This window comes from Mastomys coucha, unplaced genomic scaffold (genome assembly GCF_008632895.1).
Source record: "Mastomys coucha isolate ucsf_1 unplaced genomic scaffold, UCSF_Mcou_1 pScaffold1, whole genome shotgun sequence".
NCBI classification, from domain to species: domain Eukaryota; kingdom Metazoa; phylum Chordata; class Mammalia; order Rodentia; family Muridae; genus Mastomys; species Mastomys coucha.
The window spans coordinates 88,237,858-88,254,569 of NW_022196891.1; the positions used below are offsets into that span (position 1 = coordinate 88,237,858).

The 16,712-nt window shown below is 45.6% G+C and overlaps 2 protein-coding genes across 6 annotated transcripts in view; one reads left to right on the forward strand and one right to left on the reverse strand.

Moving 5' to 3' along the window:
* The window catches only part of Tatdn3 (TatD DNase domain containing 3), a 17,166-nt gene extending 12,384 nt beyond the window's left edge, over positions 1–4,782 (reverse strand). Inside the window, exons 1-4 of one of the 5 annotated variants that reach the window (XM_031338794.1) lie at positions 4,553–4,782; positions 2,957–2,989; positions 1,854–1,927; positions 1,050–1,134 (exon numbers count right to left, since the gene is read on the reverse strand). In XM_031338794.1, coding sequence (XP_031194654.1) covers positions 1,050–1,134; positions 1,854–1,927; positions 2,957–2,989; positions 4,553–4,609 — 249 coding nt within the window. In that variant the 5' untranslated portion in view covers positions 4,610–4,782. The remainder of the gene's footprint in view (positions 1–1,049; positions 1,135–1,853; positions 1,928–2,956; positions 2,990–4,552) is intronic. The other 4 variants (XM_031338787.1, XM_031338768.1, XM_031338802.1 and 1 more) reach the window with 4 other exon arrangements.
* Positions 4,728–16,712, forward strand: part of Nsl1 (NSL1 component of MIS12 kinetochore complex) — a 21,548-nt gene continuing 9,563 nt past the window's right edge. Inside the window, exons 1-4 of the mRNA XM_031338760.1 lie at positions 4,728–5,020; positions 7,018–7,096; positions 10,940–11,070; positions 12,120–12,174. Coding sequence (XP_031194620.1) covers positions 4,790–5,020; positions 7,018–7,096; positions 10,940–11,070; positions 12,120–12,174 — 496 coding nt within the window. The 5' untranslated portion in view covers positions 4,728–4,789. The remainder of the gene's footprint in view (positions 5,021–7,017; positions 7,097–10,939; positions 11,071–12,119; positions 12,175–16,712) is intronic.

Here is a 16,712-nt window from a genome sequence, read left to right on the forward strand (position 1 = left end):
CCTCTGCAAAAGCTGTATGAATTTTTTTTTAAGATTTATTTATTTATTATATGTAAGGACACTATAGCTGTTTTCAGACACTCCAGAAGAGGGCATCAGTTCTCATTACAGATGGTTGTGAGCCATCCCATGTGGTTGCTGGGATTTGAACTCAGGATTTTCAGGAGAGCGATCAGTGCTCTTAACTGCTGAGCCATCTCTCCAGCCCCAGCTGTATGAATTCTTACCCACTGAGCCATCACCCTGGCCTCTGGGCTTTTTTTAACTGGGGATTGAACCTAGGAATTGGTATATGGTAGGCAAGCACTCTTCAACTGAGCCCATCTCTCTCTGTGATTTTTAGTTAAGGCAGTCTCACTTTGAGACAAATTCTCCCACTGGGACCTAGGGCTCACAGGCTGACTGGCCAGTGAGCTCTGAGGACCTTCCTGTCATCACCTCTGCAGCACTGGGATTACGAGTGTGCGCCAACACCCATGGCTATCTTACCTGTGGTCTAGGACCACACTCAGGGCCTCACACTTGCACAACATGTGTCTCAACTGTTGACTGATCCATCTCCCCAGCCTTTCCACCATCATTTTGGGGCAGGGTGCGGTGGACAAAGCAGTACGACATGGTTAAAAAATATGGAGAGAATAAATCCATAATTTCACCCTATCATTCCGACATACAAGCTTAGTGTGATTGAAGCCCCGGTTTCTTTGTTTCTGGTTATTAACTTAGAATACAAATCAGAAGCTGGGTCTGGCAGCACAGGCTGTAATTCTAATAACTTGGGAAGTGGAAACAGGAGGATCATGAGTTCAAGCCCCGCCTGAGCATGAGTTCAAGGCAGGTTGGACGATTCAGTGAGACCCTGTCTCAGAATAAAAAACTTGGCGAGGTTACAGCTCAGTGATAGAATGTTTGCCTGGCGTGTCTGAGGCCCTAGGCCCAATCCCCAGTCCTCCCATCCCCACATCCCAGGGCTAGAACTTAGAAAGCAGTGTGGGGTGACGGCTGAGCCAGTTACACTAGTTAGGCCTCTTATTCTATACAACGTTTACCTTTAATGTCACACTTCTTGGTTTTTCTGGTGAAAGTTCTTGAACTGGGTGAACTCCCAGACACGGCAGGATGTATCCATTATACCTACAAGTGCGTAAAGTTAAGAAAACAACCATAGTCAGGAGGTCAAGACCTCATTTAATTAACGAGGTTAGTTAAAAGTAGCATCAAAGCTGGAGAGGTGGCTCAACTGATAAAGCTCAAGGGCTGGGGTTCCGCTCCCCAGCTGGCAGCCATGCTGGCTTCCCGTAATCTCAGCACTGGGGAAGCTGGAGTGGAGAGGCGGAGAGGCAGAGAGGCAGAGGAAGAGGCAGGGGATCCCTAGAACAAGCCAGGATTACCAGGATTACTAGACTAGCCAAAATCAGTGGTTTTGTGAGTGCTCTTAGTTTAGTGAGGAACCTCAATAAAGAAGAGAGCCATCAAAGATACCTGATGTCAACCTAGGGTGTCCACATATGCATGCACATCTGCATACAGATATGAATACACACCACACACACACCACACCATACACATATATACATATACCCAAAAGAAGAAGGAGAAGGAGGAGGAAGAGGAAGAAGAGGAGGAAAAGAAGGAGGAGGAGGAAGAGAAGAAGAAAAAGGAGGAGGAGAGGAGGAGGAGGAGAAGGAGGAGGAAGAGAAAGAGGAGGAAGAGGAAGAAGAAGAGAAGGAGGAGGAAGAAGAGAAGAAGAATAGAAGAAGGAGGAGGAGAAGGAAGAGAAGAAGAAGAAGAAGAAGAAGAAGAAGAAGAAGAAGAAGAAGCAGTAGTGCCACCACCACCGCCATCGCCATCACCTTTCTGAAAGCTGTATAATTCTTTCAAATTCCCCTGCATGTTCAGCAACTGCCACAAGGGCCATGACATTAGCCTAAAACAAAACAAAATAAAACAGAAGAACATGATACCAACCACTATGCACATTAATATAAATTAAGGAAAATATTAATTTTTTATACATTTTATTATTATTTTTTAACCCAGGTTCTGGTAATATAATCAAAATGACTACCACTGAATTCTATTCTTTCAGGCCACTGGTTCAATGAGTATTAATGTCACCTCATCAACCTACACAAACCAAAGGTAGGCATTTCTTTAATCCACTGGACAGAGACAGCATTTTGGAAGGAAGCAGTGTCCTTAGGCTCATGTGACCCCAAAGCCCACAAGCCAGTTAAGCTACCACGGGGCAGCATACAAGTAATTATGGAATTAAATACCCCCAAGAGTCTATAATTTTTACCTTTAAATTTTATTTTTTATTCTCTGTGTATGTGTGCACACACGTATGTGTGTGTGCACTCACGTATGTGCGGGTGCACACTGCAGTGAGCATGTGGAAATCAGAGGATACCTTTTTGGAGTTGGGTCTGTCCTCCCACTGCGGTTCCAGGGATTGAGGTTAGAGCATCAGGTTTGCAAGTGCTTTTATCCACCAAGACACCTCTCTAGCCTTTGATAACTTTTTCTAACAAATCGAAATGTTTCCTAAGACTTTTGAAGTGTATCCTAGATCTCCAAAATAATGTGACTTCAGGACAGGAAAGACTGACTGCCACATTCTATGCTGCTAAGCATGGTGGCTGTAGGGACATGTTTTCAAATCAGACTAACATGCCTCTATCATTTCACTAGCATGTCTTTTGTCCTGTTACTAATCTGTAGACATTAGACATCTATCGAATGGAGAATATATGACTATAAAAGAGTATCTTCCTCAGAAGGAGAGACTTTAAATGATCTAAAGTTAAGGGGGTGCTTAATGGCTGGCACAGAGTGAAAGCTTAAACAAACTGTTAACCACGTAAATAGCCGAGTCTGTCTCCACGGTCCCTAAAAACTGTATGTCAAATGTAAACAGGAGGGGATGGAGGGGGAGTTACAGATTCTGGCTTACCTTCCTGGCTTTCTCCAACACATCATCCAGATCCTACAACAAACAGAAGCAACTATGCTTATTTTACACTAGTAATTAACTGCTCTTGGGCCACATCCAGGTAGCAGAAGCACCATAAAGGACAACATTGTTAGCAAGGAACAGAGTGGCTGAAAATGAAGTGACCTGCCTCCTGCTCACTCTCACACTCCCGCAATACTGCACCAAACCGGAAACCTCTGCTGTCAAACACACAGAGCGTTCTCGTCCTCTCTCTCTCTGCCCTCAGCAGCTTCTGGGAATCCCCCAACACTTGGCTTTCACAACCTCTATGGTGGTAACTCTTCAGTCTCCTTGACTGATTCGCTGTCCTTTTTGTGACTTCAAGCTCTTCTGTTTTCTCTGCACTTGCCTTAAAAGATCCTGTCTTTCTCCTTTGTTTATTTAGCACTCTTGGCCACACTATGGAAGGTCTCTATCACTAAGCTATATCCACACCATCTCGTGATTTTAGATATCATGCTGAATCTCTAACTTTCTCTGGGACCCATGACTCACATTTGAAATGACTATGCACCCTTAATCTTTATACTTGGATGAGATTAGACTTAACCAATATACTCCCAGTAGGGTTTCTAGCTGCCCACCTGCCCACTCTGATCCCAAATCTTGCTCTTTCCTCAACTCGGCAAAGGCCATTACCATCTTACAGTAAGTACAAACTGCAATCTAAGTCATGCTCGACATCTTCCTCCCCTTGTTCTCATCCAAGGCTCCTGCATGCATTGCTGGTGTTATTCCTAAAATAATGTGATTACATCTATGCTGAGTCTCATGATATCCTCACTGTACTGGCTTCTGCCAGCTCTTGTCTGTAATCCGAGATGTTTCCTAAATGCTCTAGCTTTCTCTCCTCCACCTTTTTGCCACTCTGCAGCAAATTTGTGTTCTGAATATTCTCATTCTCTCCCTCCCTCCCTCCCTCCCCCCTTCTCTAATGGGTTTGTCTTTAAACTTGTAAGGATTAAGACTGTGCGTCTAATGCAATTCGTATGTCTTATTGACCTTGACCTACCCTTCCCATCTCCTGGAAAATGTTTCCAGTCTTTGAAAATCCTCCTTTATTAAATGTTTCCAGCAGTTGGTTAACTAAAACAGACCAAATTCTATACTGTATGGGGATCTACAACCTGCAGGTGTTCATCACTACCATACACTCACACCACAAGCGTCACCTCCTAAGACATGGGCACCTGCTTCTCCATCCTCTTCATTTTCCCCCAACGTAGCCTGTAAAACCTATTTCCACCCCTACACACACGCCCCTTGCAGGGGTACTATTCTTGTTTGTCCCTCTCCCGGCCCAGAACTAGAACCTCGGCTAAGGACTGGGACGGATCAGCACATCTCATGAGTGGTAGGAGAAAGAGCTGTTGAAACGACAAACTCAAGCTTCGTGGAGATAGTTAACCGCTACGTAAGATCAGCAGGACGACTCAGGTTCAAAGGGTCGCCACAGACTAGGTGCGGTCTGAGGATCCGGGGGAAGAAAAGAAAACTCGCTGGAAAGGACGCGGCCCTCCCGACGCCCGCAAGCCCCAAGTCGCCCTCACATACGCTGTCAAAGTCCGAGGCGGAGAGATGGCAGTGACAATCCACTAACCCCAAACCCATAGCTACTCCAGCGGGCTTCTAGACTGGAAGCCGGGGGTGGAACTCTGGGGGGTGCGGAAGTTGGGGCGGAACCTTGCAGCGGTGGCGGATCGGGTTTCCGGTCGGACGAGTGCAGGAGTGTTCCAGGGAGGGAAGCATCCTTCCGGTCTCAGCGATCCCGCCGTAGTTTAAACCGGGAAGATGGCGTCTGTTCCTGAAACAGTGCTTGTCTCCGCCCCGCAGGATGCCCAGGCCGCCTCAGACTCCCAGGACACGGCAGCAGCCGCCTCTCCCCTAGAGGACTTCCGAGTGCGCTGCACCTTGAAGAGGGCAGTGGTGGAGGTGATGGAGATGTGCGGTCACTTCGTGCAGGAGCTCGGGGCCGCGCTTCCGGAGGACATCCGCGAGCTCGCGCTGCGGGACGCGCAGTGGGTACGGACCCCTTTTTCCCGGTCCTCACCCCACTCAGCCTGAATCTGGCTCGGGGCCCATGTCAGGCCTCCGCAAATGGAACGATGCCCCACACTGGCCTGGGAAATGCCAGGGAAGGCAAGCAACTAGATGCTAGTGCCACCTGGGTGCTTCCTGTCCTGGGACATACAGGGCCAACACGTATGTAATCTTAAGAAACGGGCGGTATTAGTGTACCCATATTCTTGAACATGTACAGCATTATACGTATAAGACGTCACATTTTGCTTTCATAGTAAGCTTTCAAATCTGATGGCTTATGTTTTACAAAACATCTCTTTTGGTACTAGCCGTAGTTTTAAGTGCTCAGTAAGTACAAAGTGGCTCTCCTATGAACCAGCTCAGCTTTGCCGTTTGGTATGAGGGATTCTCCAGGAAATGATAATACTTGAAGTCAGAGCCGGACGGTGGTGGCACACACCTTTAATCCCAGCACTTGGGAGGCAGAGATAGGCGGATTTCTGAGTTCGAGACCAGCCTGGTCTACAGAGTGAGTTCCAGGACAACCAGGGCTATACAAAGAAACCCTGTCTGGAAAAAAAACAACTTGAAGTCAGTCACCTGGCCAGGCTTTTGGTCTTTGTTTTTTTTTTTTTGTTTGTTTGTTTGTTTTGTTTTATAATATTGTGTGAACGCAGGAAAAACACTCTTTTTACCAAGATCTAGTTGGGCTGGTCATGACAGTACTTAGAAGGCAGAGGCATGCCAATCTATGAAGTGAATTCCAGACAAGCCAGGGCTACATAGAGAGACCTGTGTGTCTCCCTGCTCCCCTCAATCAGCCCTTAGAACACACTTATTTCTCTTATTTTTTGTGTACCCCTGAATATGGTGGTTTCTGGGGAAAGACACTAGAGGCTGAAGGATTGCTAACTCTCAAGCAGATACACAGCCTCTATGTAGGGGAAAGTTTCAAGCTTGTAATGGAGCACATGACCAAATGACAGAAGTGCAGAGTAAATATAGAAGTTATCAGCATTAAAAAGCAAGACAGTGGTTAAGTGAAAGAATAATGAAGAAAGCTTCCTTGGATTGCAATTTTGTATTTCAGTTTTGGGTATAGCAGCTCCTGTGTTATTCTCTCCACTTCTTTTTAGCAGTTATTTTGGGAAGTGACTATAAATAGAGGGTTTGTCTGATTATAGAAAATGCTAAGATTATTAGGACATGTGCATGCAGGAAGAGTCAAGTGTGGCTTAACCTCTCATAGCTTGTTGCATGAGGTCTTAAAGAGAATTGGAAGTAAAGTTTCATTGATACACCTTTGATAAACGTCTATGTAAGACTGAAAAACACACTAACATTCTTAAAATGATTGGGGAAGCAGCAATGAGTATTTCAAAGATGATTTGTTTTCCATTTAGTCCTCGAGAATTTAATATAGTAAGAATCTTACCCTATAAAATGGATTTTCCCCTTTCGTGCTGAGGATTGAATACAGAGCCTGAGGATTGAATTCAGAGCCTTCTTTGCTCATGCAAACAAAGTGTTGTCCACTGAGCTACATCACAGCCCTGTTTATAAGATACTAGTATAGAACACTGACTATAGCTCATAATTATCAACCATTTATTTATACTTATTTTTTAATTATAGAAGTGGTACAGAAGGCATGCCACTGAAAACATTTTCAAACAGTTTCGTATATGAAGTCCTCTTTGACTTCCCCATTGGTCCTGAACCCTTTCTGGGAATAACTTACTGTTTGGGAGAACATAAACCTGCACTACCACTCTCTCTCGTTTGTTGCTTGTAAGGTTGAGGTGATGGTGTTACGGATAGAGCCAGTCCAGTCCAGTCACTGCTGTGTGCTATGGGTATTTAGCCCCCCTCCTAAGAGTTAATTTTCCCACTGTTTCCGTTCTAGTTCACAGAGAGTCCATTGTTCTTTTACTAACGTGTTTGAGTTCTGTATTGGAGTCACTGTTGCTCATTTGGCTGCTGTGCATATATTGCAGACGTTTGAGTCAGCTGTGCAGGAGAACGTCAGCTTTAACGGACTGGCCTGGGAGGAAGCTAAAGATGATTGTTTTATGGGTACGTGATTTAAGTTTTTCTTCTGTGGTTAATCTCTGAGGGTGTTTTTAATTTGAATGCTATTTTACAATCCTGTTCTCATTGTCTCTCTGTGATGTTTGAATTAGAATGGCCTCCCTAGGCCCATCTCTTTGACTTCACTGTCAACAGGGAATGGCACTATTTGAGGAGATGTGGCCTTTTTGGAAGAAGTGTGTCTGTTCACTGCAGTGGGCTTTGAGGTTTCCTATGCCTTGTCTCAGTCTGTTTCTCTCTCTGTCTCTAACTCTGTCTGTCTCTGTCTCTGTCTCTGTCTGTCTGTCTGTCTGTCTCTGTTCCCCCCTCTCCACCTGTGGGTCTGGACGTAGCTCTCAGCCACTCCAGTGCCTTGCATGCGTACCGCCATGCTCCCCACCATGATGATAATGGACTAAGTTTTTGAAACTTCAAGCAAACCCCCAGTTAAATTCTTTCTTTTATAAGACTTGCCTTAGTCATGGTTGTTAAGTCCCTTAAGGTACCAGAGAGTGGACAGACCCCACCCTCCAGAAAAAAAAAAAAAGCCTACCAGTCCCTGACCTTGCCCCACATAATCCCTCCAATCACAGGCCACCCTAGAAAGCTTCATCCCTCCGCCCTACAAGAAACCCTACATAAAGCCTGCCTCCTGCTCAGTCCTTTGCTGCTTGCCTCCTGTGTTTTTCCTTTCAATAAATCTCTTGTGTGAGGCTGGTTGTGTGGTGTGACTTTGTGAGATCCCACACCAGGATGCCTCTCTGCTACAACACTTGCAGTGGTGTCTATCCACAGCAATAGAGCAGTGACTAAGACACACACGCTCTTTTATAAACACTCACTGGGTGAGGATATACACGCCACAGCACAGCTGGAGGTCAGAGGACAGCTATCAGGGTTGTTTTGATCTTTTTGCCATGTGGGCTGCAGGGATTTGGGCTTGGCCAAAAGCACTTTTCCTTGCTGAGCCATCTCACGACCGCCATCATTTATTTTAAAAAACAATTATTATGAACTAAGAAGGAAGCAATGTAGATTATTGAAGTCATAGCCCAAGAGAAATTCAGTGGGGGTACCTTGATCTACCTTGTATGGACATGATTTTGTAAGATCTGTCACCTGCCCCTTAGATGCTTTGAGCAGTACACTCTTGGAGGGTATTGTGTAATTGACCCCACTTAAAGAAAAATCTGTTTCCCTGTTTACGTGTTTGCATTGCTTAGATAAAACTTAAAAAGGATAGTGAAGTGTTTTACACTTAAAGTTAAGTTAAAACCATGCACATATCATGCAGAGCCTGCCACGAATTCGTAGATAACTTCTGTCTTAGTTAGAGTTATACTGCTGTGAACAGACACCATGACCAAGACAGCTCTTATAAGGACAACATTTAATTGGGGCTGGCTTACAGTTTCAGAGGTTCAGTCCAGAATCATCAAAGCGGGAGAATGGCAGACATGGGGCTGGAGGAGCTGAGAACTCCACCTCTTGTTCCCAAGGCAGCTAGGACACAGGAAATAAAGCCCTCACCCACAGGGGCACACCTACTCCAACAAGGCCACACCTCCGGATAGCACCAAGTTTATACAAACCACCACAACTTCTTAAGAATGTTTTCTTACTCCAAACAATTGACTATCTTTTTTTTTGTTCTGTTTGATACAGGACTGCTCTGTGTAGTCTTGGCTATTCTGGAACTCTGTAGTTCAGGCTGGTCTTGAATTCAGAGATCTACCTGCCTCTGCCTCCCAAACCCTGGAATTAAAGGTCATGTGCCACCACACCCAGCTTAGACTTGCTTGTGCCTTGCTGGCATGCCTGAAGAAGGCAAAGTATTAATAAAAACAAAAGTCAGAGTAGGAAGGGAATATTAATAGAAGGGAAGAATCAGTCTGAGAAGAGAGGTTCCTGTCCCTGCTCTGGCAGTACTAGCCAAAGCAGGGCTCTCCTGACAATCTACACGTGCCACCCTCCCTCTGTGACCTAACTTAGGGGTGACCAGGATCAACACTGCCATTCACAGCTTTGTGTTCTGGTCGCCCCGTCATTTGAGCTGATTACAGGCCTGCCAGCAACTGTCTGTGCTTACAACTTCTCAGCAGTGGGGGAGTGCCGTGCCCCGAAGATTCTCTTGGTTACTCCTTGGGACTGTGTTAGCTGTCTATTCAGGGTTCTCTAGAGTCACAGAACTTATGGCTAGTCTCTATATAGTAAGGGAATTTGTTGATGACTTACAGTCTGTAGTCCAACTCCCCAACAATGGTCAGCAGCAGCTGTGAATGGAATTCCAAGGATCTAGCAGTTGCTCAGTCCCACAAGGCAAGCAGGCAAAGAAGAAAGAGTGAATCATCCTTCTTCCAATGTCCTTATGTAGGTCTCTAGCAGAAGGTGTGGCCCAGATTAAAGGTGTGAACCATCACGCCTAGATCTGGGACTTGCTTTGTCTCAGATGACTTTGAACTCAAGAGATCCCCCTGTCTTAGTCTTCTGGGATTCATAGCCACTATGCCTCAAGATCTCCATGCCAAGATCTACGTCAGAAACTTTATCTCCAAGCCTCCAGATTAGGGTCATAGGTGAGGCTTCCAATTCTGGATTGTAGTTCATTTCAGATATAGCCAAGTTGACAACCAGGAACAGCCACTACACGTAATAAAAGGATAAAACCCACCAGCCTCAGTTTTTTGAAAATGTTAAGGTAATAATTGTTGATCAGTAGGGTATATAGAAGCCAGGCAGGAACACTTCCCACACCACACAGCTCTTTAGGGGTCTTTACCTGAAGCAAAGCATCAGGGAAAGAGGCACACGGCGGTGACGTGTGGGAAAGTAGAAGCAAGTGTGTCAAAGGTGACAAAGTACAAAGGGATGTATGTGTACTTTGTCACATGGCCTTGGAGGGGTCACGGAAGTCTTTTTTGTTTTGTGGGGTTGTTTGGTCTTTTTTGGTGTGTGTGTGTGTGTGTGTGTGTGTGTGTGTGTGTGTGTGTGTGTGTATGAGACATGCCAGGCGAGCACCCGCCCGGCTATTTTTTTTTTTAACGAGGCCAACTGCATCTGTCTGCAGTCACTTCTTCCTGGGTGCTTCGTTTCTGCGCCCTATCCTAGACCTTCTGAGTCCTGATTTACACACTAGTAAGATTGCTGGGCAGTCATTCTTTCTGCTCGAGCTTGAGAACCACTGTCTACAGCTGAGGAAAGATTGATAAAATAGTTGCCACTGGAGTCTGAGGCAGTCCCCCAAGTCACCCCGCCTTTCCTTTCCCTGCTCCGGTGAGTCAGGTCTCATAGTGGGTGCCCTTCTCACTGCTGTTACAGGTTGAGTTGCACAAAATAAAGTGAACTCTGTCCATGGTATGAGATGCCTTTTACAGTTTAATTATGGTGGGGAAGGGCAGAGGACTGGTCGGGGCCCTGCCCATGCTAAGCACATGCTCTGACACTGAGTGCGCCTCTGCCCTTTTCCAGGTAACCAAGGTAACCTATGCCGTTCGGATTGCTTCTGTTTGCAAGGCTCTGTGACTGACAGTTTCCTCTCCCAGAGGTCCTTCTCCCTGAGAGTTCTCACCCAGTGCCTTTGTTCACAGCTGGATTCCAAACCTAAATGCTGTTTCTTTAACTCCCACTGATTGTGTTCCCCTGTTCTTTGGCCTTCATCTTTGTGCCCCTGTTGCATTTATCAGGTTCCTGTTTCTTGGGACCATCCTGCATGCTTCATATTTTCTGAGGCACTTGCAGATTGATCAGTGTGGAGATAGGGCGGGGGGCTTCATTAATCTGCCATGTTTGTATTCTGTGACTTATGCTTATATACTATTTCCATACTAATAATGGACTTTTCTGAAATAGATTCTGACATCAAAATGCTTGAAGATGAATTTGATGAGCTCATAGTAGATGTTGCAACGAAGCGGAGGCAGTATCCCAGAAGGATCCTTGAGAGTGTCATCAAAACCCTGAAAGCTCAGCATGCGAGCCTGGTGAGACGGGTTCTATTCACATCCTTACACAGCGTTTTTACCACAGTGGAGAATTAGTTTACTTACCTTTCATATAGTGCGGGTTGGTCTTGAACTTCTGATCTTCCAGCCTCCACCTCTCACTGTCTGGGATCAGTCATATGCCTATCACATGCCAGTCTTCTCAGATTTATTGAAACTGGGACAAATGCAAATGAGTCCTTTATCATAGCGCTAGGAGGTCTGTAGGAGGCTGGTTGGAGGTAACCCTGAGGCAAAATCCCTGGGGTGCTATTGTCCTGAGAAATGACCACGAGCAGGCTTTAGATTGTGCCTTTGTCTTTGCCCTTAGTTTTTTAAGTCCGCAGACTTAAGTGTGACCCCCCAGTGCTGTCTCCTTGAGTAATGCTTTGGGGCATTAAAGGCCTGCACTTGATTTAAATTAGAGTCCTATTGTGATAGGAAAAAGAAATCCTTGAGTAGTTCCCTTTCTCACACATTTGGCCTTAAAAAAAGCCCTTCCTACTGCAGGGAAACCGCTTGAGGGCCCTTTACTGTGCTGTGTCTCCCTCTAACCACCTCCCTGACTAAAGAAAACCTGAAACTAGTCAGGCTGAGGTGGAGGGACCGGGCTGGAGGGCAGGAGTGTGCCCTTGTCACTGAGTGACAGTTAGAAGGAACGTTTCCCCTTTGCCTCAGTGTGGAGAGTAAAGGCGTGCTGTGGTAGTGTGGCCAGCCACTTTTTTGAAGTTTCTGTGGAAATAGGAGTTGTGAGTTGCAGACATTTGTCTGCCACACTGCGGCTCTTGCCCTTTATTTCAAAACTGCCTTCCCTTGTTTCCTGACTGCGATCTTCATAGTGCTGTTTTTTACTCTGTGCAGCAGATGGCAGTGCATAAAAGGTATTCAAGCCTAAGACATTTGCCACACAGGGTTTAGGATCTAAAAAGGGAAAAACCTCGAGGGGAGCACTGTTAGCTGTGTATATGCTCACACTAGCTGACAGAGATGCTTAGTTATCTGAGGCACTACCTGTCTGAGTTAACTGTTTTAATCTGTGTTGTGTTTAGAAGCAGTATCGCCCTGTTGTACATCCTCTGGACCTGAAATGTGACCCTGACCCAGGTGAGCCAGTGTGGGAATGTGTTGAAAATGAAGTTCCCCTCTGTGAGCTCCTTGCCATGTGTGCTCTCCTCCACAGTCGGTGCCCAGCCCTTGTCTTGAGACTTTACAACAGTCCTCGATAATCCACACACTTTCCCCCTCTGGTAAATGCGCTGGGGTCAGACACTGCAGAGCGAGCACTGCTGCGGCTGCTCCTCCACGCACTTGCTTTTCCTTCTGTCTTGCTGGAGCTTTCTTTGTTGTAGTGTGTCTTGTTTTCATAACTTGAGGCTTCACCTTTAATGAGCTCCACCTGGTTTTGTACATTTCTTGTTTTATTTATCTTCTTGGGTCTATTGAATTCAGTAAGTTGATAAATGCAGTTAAGGCCACAGTTGGGGAGTCCCACTTTGGAAGCAGATTGTAATCTTGCCCTGTAGAATTTGCTTGTTTCCTAGTTTCCGTCCCCATTCTCTCATGTCAAGCCCTGCCTTTGCTGCCTTCGGTGTTGTGGATACAGTGTTCTTTAGTCTTTTTTCTGGCACCCAGTTTGGAAGTGGCATACTGTGGTTGTGTTAATGTCTCCTGTAAAATTGTTACTGCTCTAGTGAAGTTATCCGACTTTATCCAGTTCTGTGAAACTCTTCTTGAGCAAGAGATAGACCTTTGTGCCCTCTGCCCGTTTAAATAGCACACTGCCATTCCCAGTTTTCTCTGTTTTTACTGTCAATTTTAGTTCTTCTGGTTAAATAGATAAAATTCACCCTTTACGACTTTTATTGTCCTGCTGAGAATAGAACATAGGCTCTGCTAGACAAGTGCTCACCACTGAGTGGCCTTTTTATTTGTTTTTGTTTTTTGAGGCAGGGCCCATTATGTAGCCCAGGCTACCCTTGAGCTCACAGCCCTCCTGCCTCCACATCCCCAGTGCAGAGATTATAGGTGTGAACCACCAAGTCTTACTCAGTAGCTACTCTTTTGTACTTGGCGATTAATTAGATTTATAAATCAAAATTTCAAAATTCTGAAAGAACTATTGTTTTAATTCTAAGCCTTTCTGTGGGCTTACTTCTGTGGGCACCGTAGGTAAGGGCTGTGCCAGGCAGCTCTGAGTCTTTCGTCTTTGCTTGTATGAAGGCTCATCTTAGACCTTGGTTGTAAGTAGGGCACTGTGATTGAGGGAGCTGGGGCCTGTCGGCTCCTTTCCTTTCCCAGGGCCGAGGTTCGTAGCTACCTTCCCTGGCTGGAGTCTGCACGAGGAAACGGGCCTTGTCGGTTTGTGTTGGTTCGCTGTGACTGAGGGTCAGTCATTCTGCTGCTGAACGTGGCCTCCTCATGGTGACTCAAGAAGCAGCGTGTGGTCTGTCCCACGTTCACTAGGTAGGCAGTGTGTTCAGGGGAGAGGGAGCGTCTGTGGCAAGAGCAGCTAGCAGGTTATGTGGTTACGCTCAAGAGGAGGAACTCTAGAGCAAGGAAAGGCTAAACAAGAGCCACAGAACAAGAGAAGTTGAGAAGTAAGATCAGAAACTTGGCTGAGGCCAAATAAAAACTTAGGAGCCTGACACCATGATACTGCCCATCATGAGGTGCCTGGAGTCACAGATCTGTAACCTGTTTTTGTCTATCACAGGAATGCTGATTTCCCTCCTCAGTCCTTAGAAACCAATACGTTTTGTTTGTTCTCGCTCAGGAACTACATTGGAAGTAGATGGGAAGCTCCCAGATGGTGCATTTCTGCTGAGCTTGCAGGCTTTGGGGGTTCATGGTCCCTCGTTTAGTCAGTGTAGTGACCCAGAAGCAAAACTGGGCTCGTTGCCCAGGCTTTCGTTTCCACTTTTTCATTTCCCTCTGCTTTTGAGGCCAGGCGACTAGGGAACGGTGTTCTCAGGCTGCTGAACTTCCACATTTTTAAGGGCAATTCTCCCCCACACACACACTCCCCAAATATCTACTGATTATTTACCAATAAGGTAAGATGTGGTTCTAGTTTGTCAGGAGTGACCTTGAGTAGTCGTTATGTGAAGTCCCCAAAGTGGAGAGTCTTTCCCCACCACTCACATTACACAGTAGCCTTGGCGGAGGTGTCTTAGGGTGTTTTGGGCTGGCCCTGCAAGTTCAGGCAGCTTGTCTTGTTTTCTGGCAATGCTACACTGCTGAGCAGTCTGTGTAGATGGCAACAGGTGGTTAGCATCTGTCAGAGTTGACGTGTGACTGGGCCATGGGACTTTAAGGAGGATAAAAGAGTTTATTTTGAAGGTAAGTATAACTGTGGCTGAGGAGTACAGGGTTAGGTCACTGCAAATTTCTTATTGTGATATGGTAACAATTTCATGGCCTTCTGTGGTAACAACAGAAAATCATAAACTGAGGTAGATGCTTTCAAAGTGCGTCGGTGGGAGCATCTGCAGGTGGTTACAGCAAGGCCTCAGATGCTCTCTGACAGAAGATTCAGCTTTCTGTTTGATAGAAACTGGGGTCTGCTTGTACATTTTAAAGGATTTACCTAATGGTCACAAAGATGTTAGCTCACTTACAAAGGAGGACACTCGGGGGCTAGGAAGGGCAGGAGAGATGGCTCAGATAATGAGGCTCTGGCCTTGAAACATCTTAGCCCTCCCCATTGTACTTAGTAATCTAGTCAGCCATGAGGAGGCTCCCCGTGAGGTGTGGTTCTTTTAGGAACGTTTGGTTGGCATTGCTAAGAGTGGTACACATTGGCATCATACAGAGATGTTCTTGTTGAGTGTGTGGAGAGGAGCATAGAGAACGCTTCTGGGGGAGTCCATTCCTGATCCTGCATGGCCTTACAGGTCTGCCATGAGCACTGAGATCTCCGGAGGCCAATCGGTGTTCTTATATCCAGAGTGCTTCTCTGTTCTTCTCAGTTATAAAATGTGACAGACTTAGAATCATGGTGAGTAAGTTCACAAAAAGCTTGTTGCTTTAGAATTTCTTTAGCAAATATTTGTGGTAGAAAATGTTTTAACTTCTTAAAACTTTTTACTAATTTATTCTGTGTGTCTGTGCACATACATGTGCATGCTATGACGTGTGTGCAGGTCGGAGAACAACTTGGAGAAGGCAGCTCTCTCTTTCTATCACATGGGTTCCAGGAGTCAAACTCAGGTTGTCTGGATTGTCATCAAGTGCCTTTTCCTGCTTAACTGTCTTGCTAGCCAAGAAAATAATTTTTATGTATGTAGAGTGTATCCACGTGTTTAATGAGTTTTGTTTAGTTCTGTGTTTTGTTTTTGAGACAGGGTCTTACTGTATAGTGTAGGATCACCTGGAATGTGTGGTCCTCCTGCCCTTGTCTTCTGGGTCCTGCAGTCACAGGTATCTGTCACCTCGCTTGACTTGTAGAGATCATTTTTAAATACGTATGTTACGTTCCCCTTTTGTCTTCATTGTTAAAAAAAGTCTTTGTTTGATTCTATTCCTGGAATTATCGATAACTTGGGTTTGGTTGGGTTTGGTTTTTTATTTTTGTTTTTGAGACACCCTGTATCCCTGGGTGCTCTGGAACTTGCTGTGTACACCAGGCTGATCTCAGATGGAGAGAGCTCCACCCTGCCTCCCAGGCTCTGGGATTAAAGGCGGGTACCATCACATGCTGCAGATACATTTTAGGCTTGAATGGGAATGATTGAGTTTACTTAATTAAAAAAAGAAGAGGTATTGTAAATTCATAGTTAGGCATTTAATTTTAGAATGGCATTGCGTATTTTTCATTCCAAGAAACTTTCATTATGCTGGAGCTAAGTTTTGCCCAATTGTGACTTACTCTTTCAGGAACACAGTATGTGATTTCTAGCAGAGTGATATTTAAAGTTACATTGAATTCTAAAAGATGTAAATTCTGCTTCTATCCAGTTGCAGTTCCCTTTCCTGGGTTATTTGTAAAGGAGGCTGTGCGCCTGCTCTGAAATGGTCAGAGAATGACAGGGTGTGAGGTGTGTGTGTCTTTCTGCGTTCCCAAACACTGGCTGTTACAGGCAGGTTCCTCACGAGGCTGTTTGCACTCAGCAGCTTCACTCTTGTTTTTTGAGATGCGGTCTCTGTGCAGTCCCAGCTGTCCTGGAGCTTCCTATGTAGACCAGGTTAGCAGGTTAGCAGGCTAGCAGGCTGGAACTCACAGAGATATGTCTGCCTCTGCCTCCTAAGCGCTGAGATTAAAGGCGTGCGCCACCACTGCCTGGCTGTCTGCTAGCTTCACTTTTTTTTTTTTTTTAAAGATTTATTTATTATATGTAAGTACACTGTAGCTGTCTTCAGACACACCAGAAGAGGGCGTCAGATCCCATTACAGATGGTTGTGAGCCACCATGTGGTTGCTGGGATTTGAACTCAGGACCTTCGGAAGAACAGTCAGAGCTCTTAACCGCTGAGCCATCTCTCCAGCCCCTGCTAGCTTCACTTTTAATCAAATTAGTCTGTTTAGCCCTTATGTCTTACACTATGCAAATATCCTGCTGGGTAAAGCCACTGTTACTGCATTCCTTCTAATGTGATATTTGTCCCCACCCCCCCTTCTAATGTGACATTTGTCCCCGCCCCCA